The sequence below is a fragment of the Aulonocara sp. 'chitande type north' Nkhata Bay genome, linkage group LG3 (genome assembly GCF_057382095.1).
Source record: "Aulonocara sp. 'chitande type north' Nkhata Bay isolate Kocher_YH1m ecotype deep benthic linkage group LG3, A_spYH_male_GT1.1, whole genome shotgun sequence".
NCBI classification, from domain to species: Eukaryota; Metazoa; Chordata; class Actinopteri; order Cichliformes; family Cichlidae; genus Aulonocara; species Aulonocara sp. 'chitande type north' Nkhata Bay.
In genome coordinates, this window is record NC_141346.1 from 2,260,935 (window position 1) to 2,284,829 (window position 23,895).

The following is a 23,895-nucleotide window of genomic DNA, read 5'->3' on the forward strand; positions in this document are numbered from 1 at the left end:
TATATATATATATATATATATAAAAACAAAAACAAAACACACCCAGCACGCCCCTGCGGGCGGTTTATCCTTCAAGCTCGGGTCCTCTACCAGAGGCCTGGGAGCTTGAGGGTCCTGCGCAGTATCTTAGCTGTTCCCAGGACTGCGCTCTTCTGGACAGAGATCTCCGATGTTATTCCCGGGATCTGCTGGAGCCACTCGCCTAGCTTGGGAGTCACCGCACCTAGTGCTCCGATTACCATGGGGACCACCGTTACCTTCACCCTCCACATCCTCTCGAGCTCTTCTCTGAGCCCTTGGTATTTCTCCAGCTTCTCGTGTTCCTTCTTCCTGATATTGCTGTCATTCGGAACCGCTACGTCGATCACTACGGCGGTCTTCTTCTGTTTGTCTACCAGAAGAAGAATATATATATATATACATATACATATAGTATATACACTGGGTGACTGTGCAGTAGTAGCAGCAAGCAGGTGAATTCTGTACATATGAATAGACATCTGACTATTTTACAGGATAGACAATATAAACATATTTAAAATTAAAGGAATTTGGAGTGTACATTGTGCCTTGGTTTAGAGTGTCTGGAAGACAGTCCTGTCTCAGTCAGTTATAGATGATGTGAGAGGGCGGGTGTGTGTGTTTAGGGCCCGGATGGCTTGGGGATAGAAGCTCCTCTTGAGTCTCTCTGTCCTTGCCCGGAAGATGCGGAACCTTCTACCAGATTGCAGAAGTTGGAACAGTTTGTTGCCAGGATGGGACGGGTCCTTCAGTATCTGCTCTAGTCCGGCATCTCCTGGTGTAGGTGTCCTGAAGCGGGGGGAGAGCAATCCTGCAGCAGCGTTCTGCTGTACGGATCACTCTCTGGAGAGCTTTTTGGTCCTTCACACAGCTGTTCCCGAACCACGATGTCATGTTCTGTGTGAGGATGCTCTCCACAGCGCCTGTATAGAAAATCCTGAGGATCTTTGGAGAGACCCTGAACTTCCTCAGTTGTCGTAGGTGATACAGGCGCTGCCTAGCCTTTTTGGTCTGAACCTGAATGTGGGCAGCCCATGTCAGGTCTGAGGAGATGTGGACACCAAGATACTTGAAGGACTGCACCCTCTCCACTGGAGCTCCATTGATGATAATGGGCTTGTAGTCTCTGTGCTGACCCCTTCTGAAGTCCACCACCAGCTCCTTGGTCTTGCAGACGTTCAGCTGGAGGTGGTTGTCCTGGCACCACGATGCCAGATTCTTCACTTCATCCATGTAGGCCGCCTCATCGTTGTTGGAGATGGCACCCAATACCACTGTGTCGTCAGCAAACTTCACAATGGTGTTGGAGCCATGGGTGGCCACACAGTCTGAAGTGTAGAGGGAGTAGAGCAGTGGCGAGAGGACACATCCCTGAGGTGCTCCTGTGGTGATGCTGTTGGAGAAGCACCTGCCCACCCTCACCACCTGAGTTCTGCCAGTGAGGAAGTCCAACACCCATGCACACAGACGGCTGTTGAGTCCCAGATGCCTCAGCTTTGTGAACAGTCTGCAGGGCACTATTGTGTTAAATGCTGAACTGTAATCAACAAACTGCATTCGCACATAGTTACCCTGTTTCTTGTCCACGTGGCTGAGAGTGGTGTGCAGGACGTGGGCGATGGCGTCCTCTGTGGATCTGTTGGATCTGTAGGTGAACTGCAGCGGATCTGTGGTGTCTGGGATGGAGGAGGAGATGATGTTCTTCAGCAGCCTCTCAAACACCTTCATTACTACCGAGGTCAGTGCAACTGGCCGGTAATCGTTCAGGGTTGAGGGTTTGCTGTTCTTGGGCACAGGGATGATGGTTGATCTTTTGAAGCATGTGGGGACCACAGACTTCGCCAGGGACTCGTTGAAGATGTAAGTGAACACACCTGCTAGCTGGTAGGCACAGCAGCACAGCAGACGGCCGGTGATGCCATCTGGCCCCGCCGCTTTCCTTGTGTTCACTCTCCTCAGTGCCGCTCGGACGTCATGCTCCGCGATGCTGGTCACCGGTCTCTCGCTGATGACGTCACTGTCCTCGGTAGTCAGGCAGTAGATAGCATTAGCTGCCTGGCTAACCTCGAAACGGGCGTAGAACCGATTCAGCTCGTTGGTGAATGCAGAGTCGGCGTTGATCGGCGCAGTGTCCCTGGCTTTGTAGTGTGATGGGTCTGTAGTTGCGATGGGTCTGTAGTTGCTGAGGCTGCTGATGATGGTGGACTTGGGGACTGGGACTATTGGTGATGATGTCAGGCAGTGAGGGACAGTGGCTTGTGACAGGGAGAGGTTGAATCCTCTGGTGAACACAGGAGTCAGCTGGTCGGCGCAGGCTTAAGTTTCTCTGCTAATGAGATGTCCATATATCCGTATTTATCCCATTGCCTTTGTAATTGGTGATGTATTTCAGGCCTTTTCTGGAGTTGTTATCAGTTATTTATTACACAGTGTCATACAAACAGCAGAACAGTACATGTAAAAGCAGAAATAACATTAAAAGCAAGCAAAACAAACAAAAAGCATAGAAACCCCAGGGTGAAGAGCATTAAAGCACAGACAGAAACACACACAAATTACATACAGGAAAGAAGAGCCCCAATGCATATCGGACTCATCTTATCAGACAAGGATCCCTCCTCCTGTTTTTAGGTATCCTTTCATTCGCTGTTTTTCCCTTTTCATCTTCCACTTCCACTTATTAGTCTACAGAAAAGCAGTTAATCAGTTAATCCCGCTAACACTTTTGTTGGGCGCGCATGCTAGACATAAGCTGCTATCCATGCTGAGTATGGGTTTACTTCTTTCTGGTGTTTGAGGCAAGGGCCAGACCTTCAGGTGCCTGCGCTGCAGAGACAAGGTGGGTTATGCTGATTTTGTGAAAATAGGCCATCACAGTGATGTGGCAGGACCATCTCATGCAGAAAGAGTGAACATTGAAAACCAGCCCTCTGTAACACATGTCTGTGCATCTCACAGCCAGGCTCATCCCAAATATGGAGACTCCAGAAACAGTGAGTGCACATGTAACTCACTCACATTTCTTGCTTTCCTTCATGAGAATGAAAACATGACTACAGCTGACCTTCATCTGGTCTTGGATAAAGGTGATGTGATGTACAAAGAGGCCAGGAAAAGATTCCCTGACAGTATTCATTTGGCAACCGATGAGCTGCCAGACAAAGTTGATGCTTGTAGGTTTCCCGGTATGGGGCATTTGGAGAACCTCCAGAGGAAGCAGTAGATACCTTTCTCAGCTTAGAAGCTGGACTGAGCTGCCTGTTGTCAGATGTGCAGTATGCCTTGCTGATCATGAGTGGATTGTGTATCGCAGTGTTCAGATCCACATTAGGCAAATATGGTTTCTTTGATCCACACTCCAGAACAGCCAGTGGTCTTCCTCTACCACTACGGTCACGTAATCGTGTTACAGCTGTGATGATGAACTTCACACCCCTGAGTGACATGATTAAGAGCCTCCAAGATTCTTAGCAAATGATGGACATCTCTCTTGCTGCAGTGCTTCTGCCTCCATTTAATAGGCGGGTTCTCCAGCTGGAACCAGTCACTTTGGAGCTGTATAACCACGCACCGATCGCAGCAGGGATTGGTCAATTAACACAAACAAATGCATTGATTGCACAAAACAAACACATAAAATGCAAGTTTATAACAAAGGTAACACAGCAACTCTCAGTTAGAATGGACATACTTTATTAGATACAGTCAGGAGGAGAAATTTGGGAAGATTTCTGTCAATGGAAAATTGTATTTAGTAGTCAGTATAATCTTTTAGTGATATAAGTTTGCATATGGTAGAATGCTGCATGTAATCATTTGTGTGTAGAAGTATATAGTTGGTGGGATATTGAAGGAATGTCTCATCCTAGGAGGTCTGTAACACTCTAGGGTGTTCACCCCCACATCCTAGGAGCATGAGAGAGGTCGTACTTTGTCTTATTGTTTTACGGTAGGATTAACGTAGCTATGTCTGTTTTAGTTTAAGTGCTTCTTTACATATAGATGAACTGTTAGATTTTCCAGACCAGCAGGTTAAGGGAAGTCGTTTATGGGGCCACACTCTGACCCCACACACACACACACACGCACACACGCACACACACTTCCAATGTAAAGAACAAACGCTCACTGAAGTATAAATAAAGACCGGGGCAGTTTCTCGGTGCGAGTCTCAGTCTGGAGGCTGCCCTTGCTAGCAAGAACTTCTGTGTGTTTCTCTTCTCTGAGTCTTTACTGAAGAAGTGTTTAGAACATTTTCCTTAGCAATTTCTGACACCCATAGTCTGCCTTAAATACAAAGGGGATGTAGTACATAAAGAAAACTCACAGAGAAACATAATATCGACTCATCGCAATTACATATAACTTATAACAGTTTTGCACTCCAAATATGTATTTGAAGTTAATGCAATAATGTTCTCATAGCAACAGGTGAACAGGAAGTCACATGTTAGAAAGGGTTTTCTACCAGTCTGTTAAAGTCCTTTAATGTGCTTTCTCCATTTTCATTCACAGGAGAGCCAAGGTGCACTGATAAGGTCTCCACAGCACAAGCCTGAAGATAGCTGGCAGTAACTAAACGGTTTAAAGTAAACTGAGCTTCAGAGAAACACAACATACTGATATTCACTGTGAAGCTTTGAGTGGAAAAAGACAGAAAAACAACATGTGGATCCTGGAATAATGTGAGCTTCCATCTTTAAAGGACTGAAGAGGAAGAAGTTTACAAGGAATCATTGAGAAGAGTTTCAAACATCAACTGATTGAATCCATGAATCTGAAAACGTGTTTGTGAGTGAAAGAGACAGACATGTACAGACTGAACTATCTGTTCAACAGTCAGAGTGTTTCTGTAACAGGAGACACTCTTTACACTCCACTCAGCACAGGGACACTGAGGAACCAGGAGTCCAGAAACTAAACCCAGGATAAAGAGTTTGAGTGAATGTGGTGTTGAAGGTGTGGAGGTGGATCAGAGTGTCAGAGGAGACTCTGTAGAAGGACAGAGTGCCAGCAGGACAGTCCACATACACTGCTGCTCTGTTAGAGACAGAGGAGGAGGAGGAGGAGGAGGAGATGGATGTTTTTATTCTATTGTGCCAGACAGACTGAGGACCACGATCAGAGCAGCTCAGACTCCAGGACTGATCATTGTATCCAAACACACAGTCACCGACTCCTTTCCTTCTGATGCTTCTGTAACTCACTGATATAGAAACGCCTCCTCTCCACTCGACCTCCCAGTAACAGCGACCAGTCAGACCATTTCTACACAGCAGCTGATGACAAAAAAATCTCTCTGGATGATCAGGATATGACTGAACCTCCTCCACACGTGTCACCTTCCTGTTGTTGTCAGACAGTTGGAGCTCTGTGTTCACTGTGTTTGTGTCGATTGTGAGTTGACAGGAATCTGATGGAGAGAACAAACACAATCCAGCTGCAGTTATTGATCCATCATCTGTTCATTGATTGACACTTTGATGATGACTTCTGACATGATGAAGATGGTTGAATGTGTGCTGCTTTGTTTTCATGAATCCCATTAAAAACACACTTACACTTCCTCAGACCTGGTGTCAACCATCGGACTCCAGCAGGCTCCACCCTGAAAGGAGGAGGGGGGTCAGAGCAGCACAGTCAGCATGCACACATGGACATTACATGGCTCTCATACACACACTGTTACACACTGATAAAGGAATGTAGCGAGACGCTCTCATCTATCTTCCTCACCAACACCAGATCGCTTGCAAATAAGACCAAGGAGCTACAATCAGATTTACTAAAACCCTCTAGTCTAAGAGTGTTTCCTACATTTTTCACCCTAAATTGTATATATTATTGTATGCTATAATAATAATAATGGATTGCATGTATATAGTGCTTTTTCGAGACCTTTAAAGCCCTTTACAATTCCACTATTCATTCACTCTCACATTCACACACTGGTGAAGGCAAGCTACAGTTCTAGCTACAGCTGCCCTGGGGCAGAATGACAGAAGCGAGGCTGCCATATCACGCCATCGGTCCCTCTGGCCATTACCGGTAGGCAGTCAGGTGAAGTGTCTTGCTCAAGGACACAACGACACAAAGGCTGTCCGAACCGGGGCTCGAACCGGCAACCTTCCAATTATAAGATGAACTGCCATATCTTGAGCCACGATCGCTACAATAATATCCTGGGTGGCTGTAGCTCAGGTGGCAGAGCAGGTCAGCCACTAATCAGAAGGTCGGTGGTTCGATCCCAGGCTGCCTCCTGGCTGCATGCCAAATATCCTTGGGCAAGATACTAACCACATGTTTACCTGCTGGTGGTGGTCAGAGGGCCCGGTGGTGCCTGTGTCCGGCAGCCATGCCTGTGTGTGTGAATGATTGAATGTAGTGTAAAGCGCTTTGGGGTCCTTAATGACTAGAAAAGCGCTATACAAATGCAGGCCATTTACCATCCATAATATCGTGATTCTATTGTAAGCAGGACTCTCAAAACATTGCTAAATAGGTTTACCTCTTTGGAACCTTTAAATGTGTTTCCGTACTATGACAATTACTTCCCAGATCTAATAAATTTACTGAAATACAAAATGCTACCAAGATGAAATGTTTCCAGTGTTTCACACTCTACTACCTCATACTCTCCAGTCTAAGCTGGTTCAGCAGCTTTTCTCCTGAGTCTCCTATGTAATTGTAGCTCAAGTCCAGTTCTCTCAAATGGGTGGGGTGGGAGGTCAGAAATGAAGCCAGAAAATCACAGCCTTCATCTGTCATCAGACAGCCTGAAAGACTGAAGACATGAAAAAAACAGACAGAAAAGAAGGTTTTCCTTTCATATTTTCACCCCCAAAAAACTGTATCTCGGGTAAACAAAGAATCAGTTATAATGGGAACACAACATTCAAATATTTGATACGGCCAGTTTCTATTTACTACCACTTTCCCAGCATTCTGTTACTTTAACGTAACTTCATTCAGATGTATTGTTCCAATCAAGTTTTAAATTAGCTAATATTTTTGGATTATCTCAGTGTCTCAGTCAATACTGATATTGGTTATTGATTATTGTATCTTTATTTCAGACATATACAGAAAAACAATATATACAAGTACACATACTTGTGTTTACATGTATAAATACGAATATATATGCAAATACACACATGTATGTGCTCAGACAAAACAAAAAAGAAAATAAATAAAATAAAATAGAGTCTAAATGACATATTACAATGAGTCCGAAATAGAGTAGAAAGAAGTATAACATACTTATTAGTCCCTACCCCATGCTCAACATTCTATTAAATCCCACTGTTCATTGTTACCCCTAATTCCCATCATCACTTACCCCACACAATAAACAAGGAATGAAGGACATGTATTACTATAGCTACAATGATATATACATTTTAGGATAGTTACATTGACAACGGGTGATCAACTTGATCCGTTTCGTATTCTTCCAAAAGCAGTTTTCGAAACATCTTTATGAACTGACTAATGCTGGAACATTGCTGTAGATCCACAGCAAAGCTGTTCCACAGTTTTACCCCACAAATGGTAACACAACAGGTTTTAACCTTTGTCCGTGCTTTAAGAGTCTTCAGATTTTTTATTTCATTTTCCCCTCAATTCATAGTCCCCTTCTCTGTCAAAAAAACCCTCTGTACATTTCCTGGTAAGATATTATATCTGGCTTTCTACATAATTTTCGCAGTTTATATTTTACAAGATCCATAAACTTCAGGATTTTAATTTCAAGAACATAATGTTAGTGTGGTCTCCTGCTTTAGTAATCATCCTGATTGCTTTTTTCTGAATTTTACATAACGGTTGCAGTGAAGTATTGTATGTATTTCCCCAGATTTCCACACAGTATTCCAAATATGGCAGTATAAGTGTACAGTAAAGTACCTGGAGTGATTTGGAAGGCAAAGGATGTTTAGCTTTACTCATAACAGAGATGCTTCTTCACAGTTTAGCTCTTATGTGAGGTTTTCAGCAGATTTTGTTATCTATTATCACACCCAGAAAATTTGTATGAGAAACTTTCTCTACTTCAACATTATTTATCAACAATTTTGCTCCAGTATCTTTTTATTAATTTCCAAATAACATAAATGTAGTTTTATTCAAATTTAGTGATAACTTGTTTCTGTCAAACCATGTTTTCTGTTGAATCATTTCTTGTGTGACAATTTCCATAAGCTGTTGTGAATTCTCTCCAGCACAAAAAATATTTGTATTATCTGCAAATAAAATAAACTGTAATATATCAGATGCTTTACTTATATCATTAATGTACAGGATAAACAGTTTTGGTCCCAATACAGACCCCTGTGGAACTCCACAAACAATGTCCAGGTACTGATTGATATTCACCAACCTTCACAATTGTTGCCTGTCTCTCAAATAACTCCTGACCCACTCTAGCACCACGCCTCTAATGCCATAGTACTCCAGTTTATCAAGTAATATTTCATGATTAATTGTGTCAAAAGCATTTTTTTTAGGTCAATGAAAACACCAACTGTACATTGTCTTTGATCGATATTATTGGTGATATTTTTAATTAGTTCCATTAATGCCATGGATGTTGATCTGATTGGTCTGAAACCATACTGACTGTACATTATAATTTCATGTTTATCTATGTATATATATATATATATTGTGGTGAGATTTTCTTAATTTTTTTCCCATCACTTTTCCTCAAATTATACAACTTCATTTAAATTAATTTAATACATTTTTAAGATATAATTATCACCATTTCAACATTCTTTCAGATCCCATCAGACATTTCCCTATATGAGAAAAATTAAAAAGTTCAAATTTGTTTGGAAATAAACTAAATCGTGGATTTTGAGTGTTTAAAGTAGCTTGTTATTTTGGGTGCACATTGATTAGTTGTACATAAAAGCCATAATGTTAGAAATATCTGAAATATCACAGAGTGATAACAACAATAGGTTTAAATCACATTATATCATGAATGAGATTTGTATTAGTAGGTAACACCTCCTTCATAACATAAAAAACAAAATAAAAAACTGAAATGTCATCTGACCTTAGTGTTTCCAGCTTACAGGGTGGATTTGCCAATTCAGCAAACAGAGCCTTTACTCCTGCATCCTTAAGATCATTGTTACTCAGGTCCAGGTGTCTCAGACTAGATAACTGGAAACTTAGAACTGAGGACAGAGCTTTACAACTTCTCTCTGTGAGGTTACAGCTACTCAATCTATGGAGATAATAAGAGAATTCTTGATAAACAATGATGAAAAAGTTATTTTTTGATTGATGAGTGTATATTTACTTACAGAGCTTTCTTGGAGGCTTTGACCACTGGCAGCAACCTCAGAAGAGCCTCCTCTGAAGCAGAGTATTTCTTCAGGTCAAACACATCCAGATCTTTTTCTGATGACAGTAAGATGAAAACCAGAGCTGACCACTGAGCAGGAGACAGTTTATCTGTGGAGAGGCTTCCTGATCTCAGGGACTGTTGGATCTCCTCTGCTACAGAAATATCTTTAAGCTCATTCAGACAGTGGAAAAGATTGATGCTTTTCTCTGTAGAAAGATTCTCACTGAGCTTCTCCTTGATGTACTGGACTGTTTCCTTACTGGTCTGTGAGCAACTTCTGGTCTGTGTCAGCAGACCTTCTAGAAGATCCTGATTGGTCTGCAGTGAAAGACTCAGGAGGAAGCGGAGGAACAAGTCCAGGTGTCCATTTGAACTCTGTAAGGCCTTGTCCACAGCACTCTGGTAGAAGTATTTCTCAGCAGATTCTCTTATTTCAGGCTTCCTCGAGGTTGTTTGTTGTTCTTCCAGCAGATTGAGTCCAGAGTTGATGAAGGTCAGATGGACATGAAGAGCAGCCAGAAACTCCTGAACACTCAGATGGATGAAGCAGAACACCTTGTCCTGGTACAGTCCTCTCTCCTCTTTAAAGATCTGTGTGAACACTCCTGAGTACACTGAGGCTGCTCTGATATCGATGCCACACTCTGTCAGGTCTGATTCATAGAAGATCAGGTTTCCTTTCTGCAGCTGATCAAAAGCCAGTTTTCCCAGAGACTCAATCATCCCCCAATACTCTGGACTCCAGTGTGGATCTGTCTCAGCTCCTCCATCATACTTGACCTTCTTCACTTTGGCCTGAACCACCAGGAAGTAGATGTACATCTCAGTCAGGGTCTTGGGCAGCTGTCCTCCCTCTCTGGTTTCCAGCACATCCTCCAGAACTGTAGCAGTGATCCAGCAGAAGACTGGGATGTGGCACATGATGTGGAGGCTTCGTGATGTCTTGATGTGAGAGATGATCCTGCTGGCCTGCTCCTCATCTCTGAATCTCTTCCTAAGGTACTCCTCCTTCTTTGTTTCGGTGAACCCTCTGACCTCTGTTACCATGTGAACACAGTCAGGAGGGATCTGATTGGCTGCTGCAGGTCGTGTGGTTATCCAGAGGCGAGCAGAGGGAAGCAGTTTCCCCCTGATGAGGTTTATCAGCAGCACATCCACTGAGGTGGACTTTCTAGGGTCAGTTAGGATTGTAGTTTTGTGGAAGTCCAGAGGAAGTCGACACTCATCCAGACCATCAAAGATGAACACAACCTGGAAGTCTTCAAAGCTGCAGATTCCTGCTTCTTTGGTTTCAGTAAAGAAGTGATGAACAAGTCCCACCAAGCTGAACTTTTCCTCTTTCAGCACATTCAGCTCTCTGAAAGTGAATGGAAACATGAACTGGATGTCCTGGTTGGCTTTGTCTTCAGCCCAGTCCAGGGTGTATTTCTGTGTTAAGACTGTTTTGCCAATGCCAGCCAACCCCATTGTCAGCACTGTTCTGATTGGTTCATCTCTTCCAGGTGAGGCTTTAAAGATGTCTTCTTGTCTGATTGTTGTTTCTGGTCTGTCTGGTTTCCTGGATGCTGTTTCAATCTGTCTGACCTCATGTTCATCATTGACCTCTGCAGTCCCTCCCTCTGTGATGTAGAGCTCTGTGTAGATCTGATTCAGGAGGGTTGGGTCTTCTTCTTCTGCAATCCCTTCCAACAAATGCAGGAATCTCTTGTTCAACTTAGCTTTGAGCTCATGCTGACACTTTGTGAGAGCCTCTTATTGAACAAAAATATTAAAAAGTAGATGTCAATAAGACAGAAACAGTCATGTCATTGACTTTCTGCATTAACTGAACATGCACAGCCTATCTGACACGTTTGAAGAATTCTGAAACAGAAGTCAGACTGTATCTATCATGGATGGCTTTACTCTGACACATTTTCAAACATACTGAACTCTTTGATTTTCATATAAACTATGATAAGAACTTTTCTGGAGTCAGCTCATAAGCAGAATAAAAACATCTGAAATACTAGAAATCTAAATTACGACCATTTATACTGTGCATTAAATGATCTCAACAGGGAACGCTAACTTGTCAGAAACTAAATTTTAATTCAGACTGACCCAAGCTCTTTAGAAAGAATAACACTTACAGTCACATATCACTAACACAATGTAATAGTGGGGCATGGGGAGCTAGATTTCTTTCCTTTATTTCTCACCCTGCCAGCATCTCATAGTATCCCCCTCTGACAAGAAATCTAGTCAATAGAAACCTTGTAAAATTTAAATTGATGAAAGCGTGAGAAATAGGACAACAAAACAGAGAAAGCCGCAGTTGGGAAGTACATTTTCATAGGGGCACTAATAGTTCTGGCATGTTATATATTGTCAACAATATTACTTCACACTGCTGAAATCTTGAACTCTTACCTTCTTTACCTTGTTTCACCACAACTTGTGAAAATTTACCTGTTGAAGGAAATCTGAAATTATGAAAAGGTCTTTTGTTATATACAGACACACACTGTAAAACCAAATTGTAAAATCAAAGTATTTTACTGCGTATGTTACAGTTTTGTACTGTTTTCCTACAATATCATTAAATTTACATAAATAGAATGTGATTTTATATGTCAAATGTAAAATAACATAAAATCACTGTAAATGTAATAAAACATAATTCTCTTGTTTTTTAAATATATTTTTCTGTACATATGCATATTTAGATTGTTAAAATACTTTCACAAATATTTGTCCATTATTTGAAAGATTGAACTGTTAAATTCAAATGTAAAACTATGGAAAAATATAATTAAAATGATCTAAAATATAATGAGAACAATTAATTATTAAATGAGTATTTGAATTATAATTTTGCTGAAAATGTCATCTAGCTCTTTTTCAATAATTCAGAGGTAAAAAGTGAAAATATAACTAATAGGAATAAAAACTAAAAAAAACATATAAAACCTTGCACGGCCACACTGTGCTAATGATATATTTTTAAAAATAAATGTAGAGGTAGGAATTGCAATTAATATAAATCTCAAAGTATTTACAACATTCCTGAACAGAGATAGGCCTCTGCACCTGGGGTAAGGACACGGTCATGAAAAAAGTGTGACATGCTATTGGATGTTGGGACACATAACAACATGAGAAATTTGAACTAACAACCACAAGGTCACGTGTATGGCTTGGAAAGCGCGGAGGAAGAGAGACGTTGGTGAAAGATCATCCATGCACTGCTGCAAGGCAAGTATATCAAACTCAGCTTAGTAGAATTAACTTGGAATTGCTTGACCACTATGGCTCATAGTTTACTGAGACGGTAAAAGGCATGGAATCCCTAGCTATGCAGGCAAAGCATGCCATCCGTCAGTATAAGGTGTAGTTAGACCAGCCGCTAGCTTGCTGGCTAGCAGAGTTGTTGTTTGATAATTTGTTAGCTGCCAGCTTTCTGTGACCGTGTAAACACAGCAGTTGCTACGCGGATAGTTTCTACACCGCTAATACCCGTTAGGGGCCCCACGACAACAGCTGCCACTGATGCATTTGTCTTAATGTGAAATTAAGTATGCAACTTAAGAGTTAATAGGCGACCTGTTCCACTCTAGCTCGTGTGCACCAACATGTGCTGCGTGATGAAGTGAGGGAAATAGAAGTAGCCCACTGTGCTAGCTTTGCCCTGTAAAATGTAATGGACATGTAAAGGATAAGCCAAGTATTTTCTTTTATTTTGTAGAGAGGTAGTAGACCTAAGCAGATGAGGTGAATTATTTGACTACATATAAACGTACATTGCATGCCTGTATTTGGATTTTGGAAGGTTTCATGATTTATAAGGTTTTTTTCTTCCTCTGCAGATTAGTGGCGTGAGTTCTCAAATTTATTCAGTAAGCTGTAAAGGCGAGTATTGTGCTGCATTTAAGGATGTCAAAAGATTACGACTGTCACAGTTGTGGTGCTTTAATGTAAATGTTTGGGCACCTATGGTCAAAATTTTGATTCATATGAACAGTTAAGCAAGTGGAAGATGAAATAATTTCCAAATGGCATAAAGTTACAGATGACATTTAATTTTAAATAAAATCATTTTCATATTTTTTTTTTTAAACAGAAAAAGAAAGGGCCCACAGCAAAAATTTGGACTCCTTGCAGTTGACCGGGGGGCCCAAACTGCATGCCAGTGTATATTGATATACATCAGTTGTAACATTGCAGTTTGTTGTTTGAGTCATGTGTGGACTTGTCTTTTTTTGTCCCTTTGTCTCTTGTTCAAATACACAACAGGAAACTCTACTTTGGCAGCCGAGCACTTCATGTTATCTGTGGACCAGGCAATTGTGAATGGCCATATCACTATCTTCAGCGACGCACTTATCCTGATGTTTGGCTATGCTGTACAGTGCAGCGAGGAATGCCCAGACCTCTACATTGGAGAGACCAAACAGCCACTTCACAAGCGCATGGCACAACACAGAAGAGCCACCTCCACAGGACAAGACTCAGCAGTCCATCTGCATCTTAAGGATAAAGGTCACTCTTTGAGGATGCCAATGTTCACATTTTGGACAGAGAGGACAGATGGTTTGAAAGAGGAGTGAAAGAAGCATCTATGTCCACTGTGAGCGACCATCTTTGAACAGAGGCGGGGGTTTACGACACCAACTCTCTGCCATCTATAATCCAGTTTTGAGATCCTTCCCAGACGCCTTAACGCCCACTCACATCCTGGGACATCTGACCTCAGGAAATCACATGATAAGGTGGGGCCAGGTTTCACAATGAACACACCCGAAACCCTGGCTGATTGGGTCCCACACCCAATTTCACACCTTGGCTCAGGCGATTAGAGGATCATCAGGGGGTCCTTTTGTCCCTCTGTGGGGGGAAACTCCCACTAGGTTTATATCTGGGACTCTCCACCATTTGACCTTAGAACTGAAGAAGCTTCTCGGATGAGAGGTGAAACGTCTTCAAGCAACTTAAAGAAGTCCAGACGCTTTTCTTTGCAAGCTCCTTTGACTACGATGACCTGGATGACTGAGAACCTTCACAGACATTAACCTCAGTGTGTGAAGAGGACTCTCCATTTACATGCACAAACTGGAGTCTATTAGATAGATATGATACAAACCACTGCAGTGCAGTACCTGTAATACCTACAGCATGTTCTAATCGCTCTAATAGGATATTATGGTCGACAGTATCGAACGCTGCACTGAGGTCTAGCAGGACAAGCACAGAGATGAGTCCACTGTCAGAGGCCATAAGAAGATCATTTGTAACCTTCACTAAAGCGGTTTCTGTGCTGTGATGAGCTCTGAAACCTGACTGAAACTCTTCAAATAAACCATTCCTCTGCAGATGATCTGTTAGCTGTTTGACAACTACTCTTTCAAGGATTTTTGATATGAAAGGAAGGTTGGAGATTGGCCTATAATTAGCTAAGACTGCTGGGTCTAGAGATGCTTTTTGAGTAAAGGTTTAACTACAGCCAGCTTGAAGGCCTGTGGTACATAGCCGATCATTAGAGATAGGTTGATCATATTTAAGATCGAAGAATTAATTAATGGCAGGACTTCTTTGAGCAGTTTTGTAGGAATGGGGTCTAAAAGACATGTTGATGTTTGGAGGAAGTAATTATTGAAGTTAACTCAGAAAGATCAATTGGAGAAAAAGAGTCTAACTTAACATCAATGGTACTAAGAGTAGCTGTAGATAATATTACATCTGTGGGATGATTATTGGTCATTTTTTCTCTAATGATAAAAATTTTATTTGTGAAGAAGTTCATGAAGTCATTACTAGTTAACGTTAAAGGGATGGTTGGCATCTCTCTTCACTTGCATCCCAGTCATGGAAGCGTTGGAGGTAGTTCATAAGAGATTACAGGATGACACCAACCTCAGCAACAGGACCACTCTCAGCACTGACCAAGTGTGTTTGCTTTTGGAACTGTGTCTTCATCCCACCTATTTCACATACAAGGGTCAGTTCTACAGGCAGAAACATGGGTGTGCCATGGGTTCCCCAGTTTCACCCATCGTGGCTAATTTGTACTTGGAAGAAGTGGAAAAGAGGGCTTTGCTATCCTACCCTGGAACACCACCAAGCCATTGGTTCAGGTATGTGGATGACACCTGGGTGAAAATCAAATCTCAGGATCTACCACATTTCATGGATCACATTAACTCGGTAGACCGACACATCAAATTTACCAGGGAGGATATGAAAAGTGGCAGGTTAGCCTGCTTAGACTGTGAGATTTTGAATGGGGGACATCTAAAAGCTGACGTGTACCGTAAACCTACACATACGTATTTAAAGTTTGACTCTCATCATCCACTGGAGCATAAAGTGGGTGTCATCTGGAAACTACAACACAGAGAGAACACCATCCCCACAGAATAGGGGTGGAGGTGAACTCGAATACGGTATTCGGAAATGCACAAATAATGTGTTTTTTACAAATACTTATTTCACACAAATACTTTAAAAAAATATTTGTATTCGGGAACAAGAAAAAATGTATATCAGAAAGATGAGTTTCCTTATGAGACCACAGTGCATGACCGGATGAGTGAGTGAGTGAGTGAGTGACGTGCAAAAAAGTGACTGACACCGGCTGCTCCACACAGCAACTGAGACGGCACAGCTGAGTGATAAAAGACTGAACTGCATCACTATTTTTGTTGAATAGATTGTTTTGTACCTTAACTGGTTTTCAGAGGCAGTTTATAACTTTGGTGAAGATCGGGAGATTAATCAGTTATGCTGCATTACTGACGTTATGCAGTCGGGTGCTCTCATGTTCGCTCTGTTTATGGAGCTCTGTTAGCTCGGCAATTTAGACCAGCGGTCCCCAAGCCCCGGGCCATGGATCGGTACTGGTCCATGAGTGGTTTGGTACTGGGCTGCGAGAGTTGAGGTTTGGGTGTGAAATTTATGTTTTTTACGGATTTTTATTGTTTTTTATTGTTATTATTTAATATTTTATAATTAATTATTTTTTTTACTCAGTTGTATATAGAATTTGTATTCTATTTTTATCCTATTGTCTATTTTATTCTATATTATTCCACTGTATAAAGTATTTTATTTTACTCTATTGTATTCTGTACAGTTATGTACAGTATTTTATTCTTATTGTATTCAAATTTTTGCTATCTAACTTTTGCACTGTCCACTTCCTGCTGTGATGAAATACATTTCCCACGTGTGGGACTGATAAAAGTTATCTTATCTTATCTTCGTTAACTCAGTTTCCCTGGGTCTTTTACTTTCAGCGCTGCAGATGAAACCAAACTGTTATGTATTGTGTGCAAAAGTCAAATCAGCAGAGGCAGAGATATCAAACATCTTACAACATCTGCTATGCATAATCACCTGCACTTAAAGCATCCTCTCCTGGTGCTGTCTGCCAACCCCCCCCCCCCCCCCACCAGCACCAGTTCATCATCACAGCCATGTTCTGCCCCTGCAAGTCAGTTTCCCTGTCTGTTCAGCGTCCTCCAACAAGGACCGGTGGTGGGGTTCATAATGTTCACAATGGTATTTTATTAGTTGTTGGTTTAACCATGGGTGAAGCTGTTATGTTATTTTCTTTTCAATTACGTTCCTTGTTACATGTTCATTGTTGGATTTATGGAAGAACATCAACTAATATTGCATATCCATAAAGAAGAAGGCCCTGAGTAAATGTGGTTATCCCACCTGGACATTTGTCAAAGCTGAGAAGGCGCCTAAAGGAAGCTCCAGGATGATCCAGGAGAGAAGGACAACCGCTGCTTAAGTGAAAAAGCTTAGTGATCCCGTATGTGTCAGGAGTATTGGAACAGTTGAGATGCATTTTCTCTAAACACCGCATCTCCATGGCTTTTAAACCTCAAAACACGCTGCGCAAAAAACTGGTCCACCCCAAGGATCGGGTCCCCAACACAAACAGAGTAACATAGTGTACGCTGTTAAGTGCAGGAGGATTGCCAGGATTCATACATCAGGGAAACCAAACAACCTCTGGCTAAGAGGATACACCTAAAGGCCAGTGGACGCTCTTTCAATGATTAGGATGTAACATCCTGGACAGGGAGGAACGCTGGTTTGAGCGCGGAGTCAAAGAGGCCATTTACGTGAAAAGGGAAAATGCTCCTTGATCAATTTGAGACTTTTATATTTGCATATAAATGATCAAGGAACTGACCTCACAGCCCATTGTTCATACAGTGGGCTGGTTTCATTTTTTGTGCAAATGTACTCTTTATAAGATTGGGGGAACCTGCAGTCAGCTGAGACTGAAGAAGTCACTTGGATGAATGACGAACAGAATGAATGATGAACAGAATCAACCTTTTGGGGATTTCTTTACATGGATGATTAAGCAGGCATCAAGACATAATTCAGCCAAAATTTCATGTTTCGTGTTATTTTGTTTACCCCTTACTGACTTGTTTGAGTCTTGACTTTTTCCAAAATCTTCTTTGTGACTTCCAAAGCATCTTCAAATTTGTATTTGCTGATCATCAAATTCACTGTCTCTGTTTTATCACCCATCTGAAGATCAGTCTTTGGGATTACTGGTAAACCGCCCAGTAACTGAGGTTTCTGTAGATACCACTTAAAATATTTCAGTTCCTTTTCTCCCAAATCTCCCAGCGTTTTCAGAAGTTGTGTCTGAGCAGGTTCCTCCATCTTTGAACTGTGAAAAACACAAAATGACTCATTTATAAACAAAGAACACATCAAAGTCAGTACGTTTTTTTTCCATAAAGTTGATCCAGTCAGTATTCCTCTTTACACAGTCTTCAATGTTTGTTAGGGATTAGTTAGAATCTTCTGATCTTGGCTGATTAATTTCTTGAAGTTTATATTAAATGAGAGATACATCCACCACTTCATTTTCTTATCTGCATTTTAAATTCAGTCTCACAGAATGAGAGGGAAATGAATTAGTAAATCTGATTAATTTGTTTTGAAAATGTAAGAAATAGAAAGTACAGATATTTGTTTAAAAATGTAGGGAACAAAAGTAAAAAGTAGTCTGAAAATAAAAATACTCAAGTACAGATACCTGAAGTGCCTTAAGTACAATAATTATTATTTGTGCCTATGCCAAGAGGCACACTTAATAACTCACCCCAGAGTTTTGAGACAAGCTTCACAAATGTTATATCATTTTGTGCGGCTGGATCTGGAATGGTGTACTATGACTTTTGGGGTTTATGACTTTTATACTTTTTTAAATATTAATATTTTAGTGCAAATTTTGGCCCATTGACATGATGGAAAACTCCATATCCCACAATTCATAGCACACCTCTGCCGCCATATCCCACAATTCATAGCTCACCTCTGCCAGTCAAACAATGGAGCCCACCTCTTCGTTTTATATATTGCTTTTATTAATGTTTTTAGGTGACAAAATAAACTTTTAAGATATTTTCAGGCAAAAATGTAGCTGTGTAAACTTCAAGTATCTGCTCGTTTTATCAAGACATCCCATATTAGCAACAGTGCTCTGACGATGTTGCTGCCATATGGCAGCTAGCCGGCTAGCTAGCGCTTGGCTGAAAAGCACCAGCTAGGGCGACTCTCTCTCTTGTTTCACCTCCCGGGTCTCTCTCAAATACTCGCACAGACTCGGAGTCACATTTTCGCTTTTATGGGCCGATGATTCATTTTAGTAATGGTATAAACAGTGAAAGGTGGTGGATTGTCCAGATGCTGGTCGATGTGCAAAAACAACTGAGTTGTTTGGTGGTGGCTAACGCGGAGCTCCAACAGAGGGCAGCTAGCCACCGGTGTATGACAGAAAGGACATGCAGGAGCCGAGCGACTGGCTTACACCGAGAGCGGTTCTCTGTCTCGTTTCACACCCCTCTCTCTCTCTCGCGCCGCCGGTACGAGTGTCCGGTGAACTGAATGTCAGGTAAGACATTATGTATATTTTCGTTGTGCTGACTTTTTACAATCAGTTAAAATAAGTCATACTGCGCGCTAGCTAGCATGACAGACTTTCTATACACTAATTTGATGCAGTGTGAAAAAAATGCACAGAAATCAATTCTTTTTCAAGAAATATTAAATAGATTCAACATCTTTCTTCAACAAAATTGCAGACTGCACAGATGGTACCTTCCCAAAGGAAAAAGTACGATAGCTTACTAGGGTATATATATTAGACTTAATAGTCACTATATACAGTAATTGACTTCTATTCATTTTACATCAAATTAAAACTTTGGGTGTCAGATAATTATTTATTAAAAGCTCGACATTTTAAATGAGAATAAGAAAGAAAAGTATGTCTTTGTGCCCCCTTTTCCCTGTTCATGCCCTATCGGCCCCCCTGGCTAAACTTTGCTAGATCCGCCCCTGCACAGTTACGTCAGCTACGTAGAAAAAGATCCTGGTGTAGAAAGTAATATTAAATAAATTCTAACAACAGCTTATCAAGCTTAAACGTGCTGCTGTTGTTCAGCCGCTGGTTTCCTCTTTCTGGTGCAAAGTGGACCAAAAACAAACAAGAGAGACGGACTGGCGACAGAAAAGCCGATCAGCTGATAATTAAGCAGTTTCATGATTGAAGTAGCAGCAAGAAGAGGCAGTCGCTCGTTAAGCTTAACGTGGGAATGCTTTACAAACATTCAGAGATGGACTTACACACTTGCTTTACTTCTCTCGGGGATAACTTTATCGGAGATGAAATGCCGGGTTGCTAGCGAAGCTCCACATGCTATCCAGACCACCGACAGGTCCCGCATGCCACAGCCGCTCTATCACGTGATGCATACTGTTGCAAGTTTTGTGAGGTGCTTTCGTGATATTTAATGGATCGGATTACATTTTTTATTTTTCTCTGATATCCGATCCAGTAATTTAGGTCAGTATCGGACCGATACCGATACGTAATATCTGATCGGTCCATCTCTAGTAAAAATAACAAAAACCAAAAAGTGAATGCAAAAGTGCATAAATATTTATTTTACGTGTTTGATGTGTGTGGCAGGGCGTGGTCTGCAGTGTCGCTGCAGACCTTATTTAAGACCTTGTATGTGAGGAGCAGGATTTTGAATTCTGGATTTAAGAGGAAGCCAATGAAGGGAAGCCAATACTAGAGTTGGATGTCTTGGTCTCGAGCAGGGATGGGTATCATTTAGGTTTTATCCGATACTGGTGCCAAAACGGTACTTTTAAAACTGTGCAGATGCTTAAACTGTGCTCGAACCGGTGCTTAACCCTTTAAAGCCGGTAGGAGCAGTCACGCTCCATTTTGCGTAACTATTTTTAAATCCCTGTAGAACCAGAACCAGAAGCTAGTGCAAAAAATTTTTTTTGCATATGAAATCAGAGGAGTTGTACTTACTTACTTAAATGTAAGGCCTTTTTTAATTATAAGCCTTACAAGCCTATACTGGTGTTTTTAAAAGTCATGTTTGACTTCATGCTTTTCTGAATAGTTTCTGGGATGCTTAGAACTCAAATTGCACTGCTTTAAATAGTTTATTTTGATGCACATGCTGTTTACTTTGCAGATTTGCTTTATAATATTATGTAAAAAAAAACAAAAACGATTTTCAATTTTTTTGTAGTTTATTGCACTTTTTGCAATTTATGTAGTTACTATGGACTTAATGCATACATATTATTAAAATTTGGGCGATAACAGTTGTATTGATGTATAGCAACTTGAAATGCTCCCAAAACTGGCACTACAGCATGTAAAAATATAAAGTAAGCTCTGGCGGACTTGGTTCTATGGTAGGTCTTAAAGGGTTAAACAATGGAAAAAACAAACTTTGTCCTAAAACCTATCATGTTTAGCTGTTTTTTTTTGTAAAAAGATACAATGTTAGCCTTTTTTGCAGCTATAGGGCATATGGTATCACTCTATCAAACAAGAAGACACCCACATGTAACTATGACGGTGTTGCTAGTTTACCTTACATACATTAATTTAATAACGTGGTTAGCCTACTCAACGTAAATTACACACGACTTTACATTAGGCTACTCACGCAGAGAAGAACGGCTTCTGCTGCCATCATCATCCGTCATCATTTCAGCTAAACTGGCAGGGCTAGGGGCCAGGAAACTACTCTTTGGGTTCTTGGGGGATGTTGCTAACTCCGGGTCCGATAACAGGCACCACACCGGCAGTAGATGTGCTCGGTGTGAGGTCTCGCAGCAAGCTATCAAATGGCACCGGATACCGGTACCCATCCCTTGTCTCGAGACCGGTCTCGAGACCACTTTTACGTGGTCTTGGTCTCGACAGACTTTGGTCTTGGTCTTGTCTTGGTCTCGGATTCCTGGGTCTTGTCTCGGTCTTGCTGTCTCAGATTGACATAGTGGTCGGGAGATTTGGAGTTAACAGTATCCATGACACACAACGTAATGTTCCAAAATGTGTCGTGTGCAAAAGCATCAGCTCTAACAGCCGTGCTTAGAGAGTCCTTTATAGTGAATCAGAAGAGTCGACTCCCATTGAGCGAGAACCAGCTCCTCACTTAATTTCCTTTTGCTGCTCAGCTCCCACACAGTGGCTCAGCTATGCTCCAATCATAGCTGGACTGGCCATCGGGCATACCAGGCATATGTCCGGTATGCCCGATGGTGATTTTTTGTTTTTATAGGCCGATGTTTTTTTGTTTTTTTTTTTCGTTTTTGTAACAGTATAAACAATGAAAGGTGGTGGATTGGTCAGATGCTGGGCTATCTGTAAAAATAACTCAGTTGTTCGGTGGTGGCTATGGCGGAGCTTCCACAGAGGCCAGCAGGTGGATGAAGGAAAGGGGAGGCAGGAGGAGGAGAGACCCGAGGCGGTGGCTGGTCCGAGTGTCAGGTGAACTGAACTTCAGGTAAGAAGTTATGACCTGCAGTCTATCTGGGTCAGATATAAACCAAGTTTAGGTGCAGTTTATTTTCTTTGTGCTGACTTTTTACTGTCAGTTACAATAACTCATACTGCGTGAGCTAGCATGACGGAGTTTCTATACAGCTGGGTGGGTGCTATGATGTTACTGATAGTGAACTTTATTTTATTCATAAGGTTAGTTAGTAGAGTTGCCAAACGTCCCGTAAAAAACGGAATCGTCCCGTATTCAGAGAAAATATTACGTATTTCGCATTGAGCTGAAAAGGAACACAGTTTGTCCCGAACTTCAGCTACAATGAAACAAAGACACAAAGCTGGAGTTACTCTGTCGTTACGCTGCACAGCTGCCTCTTCTTCTCTCATTCTCTCCCCCTGCCTCTCCTGTTGCTACTTCAATCATGAAACTGATCAATGATCACCTGTTGTTGCAGACTGCTGAGTTTGCGTCTTTTGCTGGGACTTACATCGGCCTTTCTGATGTAAGTCCCGTCTCCTTATCACTTTGCGGCAGAAAGAGGAAACCAGCGGATGTTGCACTAAACAACAGCAGCACGTTTAAACTTGATCAGTTGTTGTTAGAATTTATTTAATATTACTTTCTAGTATCAGCTGGATGGTCAAGACAATGGGTGGTCAGAAGAAAAGGAAAAGGTAAAGGACAGAGGGACAGAAGATAACCACCCATCATCTTTGTAGCTGAGAGCTGGTAACTGTGCAGGGGCGGGTCTAGCAAAGTTTTGCCAGGGGGGCAGGTGTGGCATTAACAGGAAAAGGGGGGCACAAAGAAATACTTTTCTTTCTTATTCTCATTTAAAATGTCTCACTTTTAACAAATAATTATCTGTATCAAGTTTTTATGTCAAATCTATAGAAATCATACATATACCAACAAGACTGTGTACATCACTGTCACACTGTTTTCATTCAAAGGCTTTATGACTTTTCCTATTATACCTGGTGGGCCGGTCTCTAATCCCTCCATATTGTGGCCAATCACATGCGAGGATATAGTATAATAGAAGTAATAAATGCATGAACTAGTTTTTCAGCATCACTCTGAGACAGGATATTTCTAATTTTAGAGATTTTGCACAAATAGAAGAAAGCATTCCTACATATTTGTTTAATATGGGCATTGAAGGATACATCCTGTTCAAAAATGACTCCAACGTTCCTCACAGTGTTACTGGAGGCCAATGTAATGCCATCCAGAGTAAGAATCTGGTTAAGTAAAGGAAAAACATGTTGCATTTGCATTTGCAGTAAAGAAAAACTGTTAGAACCTGTTTAATTTCTGAGAGCTGCAGTGGTTCTGATAAAGAGTGAGCAGTCTGAGATGTCAGTGAGCAGTAACAAGGAGAAAATGTTTGCTGCCTGTTGAACAGAAACACTTTCCAAGACAATTGAAAGCTGAATGATCAGAGACACTTACAGCAGTGACGCTGAGTCCTGGTTCTCCTCACAGATCCAAGAGTTCACAGAGTGGAGCTGAAGACTTCACTTCACCTGAGCTGGATCACCTCACCTGCAAACACTGACACAATAAGTCTCAGAACTTCCTGTCGAGCACAGCTGGCTCCACCTCAGTCTCTAAAACCTGAATGTTGACTTCTTGGAACAAACTGGTTTGATCTGTTTGTGTTTCCAGTTA

At 41.4% G+C, this 23,895-nt stretch overlaps 1 protein-coding gene across 1 annotated transcript; it reads right to left on the reverse strand.

Annotated features, from left to right (window-relative positions):
* Nucleotides 1-3,702: 3,702 nt before the first annotated feature.
* Nucleotides 3,703-23,771, reverse strand: LOC147333468 (protein NLRC3-like). Its single transcript, XM_086267089.1, has 8 exons — nt 23,677-23,771; nt 17,815-18,065; nt 11,795-11,833; nt 9,339-11,133; nt 9,086-9,259; nt 6,650-6,805; nt 5,583-5,629; nt 3,703-5,434 (listed from the first exon to the last, which is right to left on the reverse strand). Exons 2-8 carry the CDS (start codon nt 18,056-18,058, stop codon nt 4,902-4,904), a joined length of 2,988 nt encoding a protein of 995 aa, XP_086123215.1. The 5' UTR covers nt 18,059-18,065; nt 23,677-23,771; the 3' UTR covers nt 3,703-4,901.
* Nucleotides 23,772-23,895: the final 124 nt, after the last annotated feature.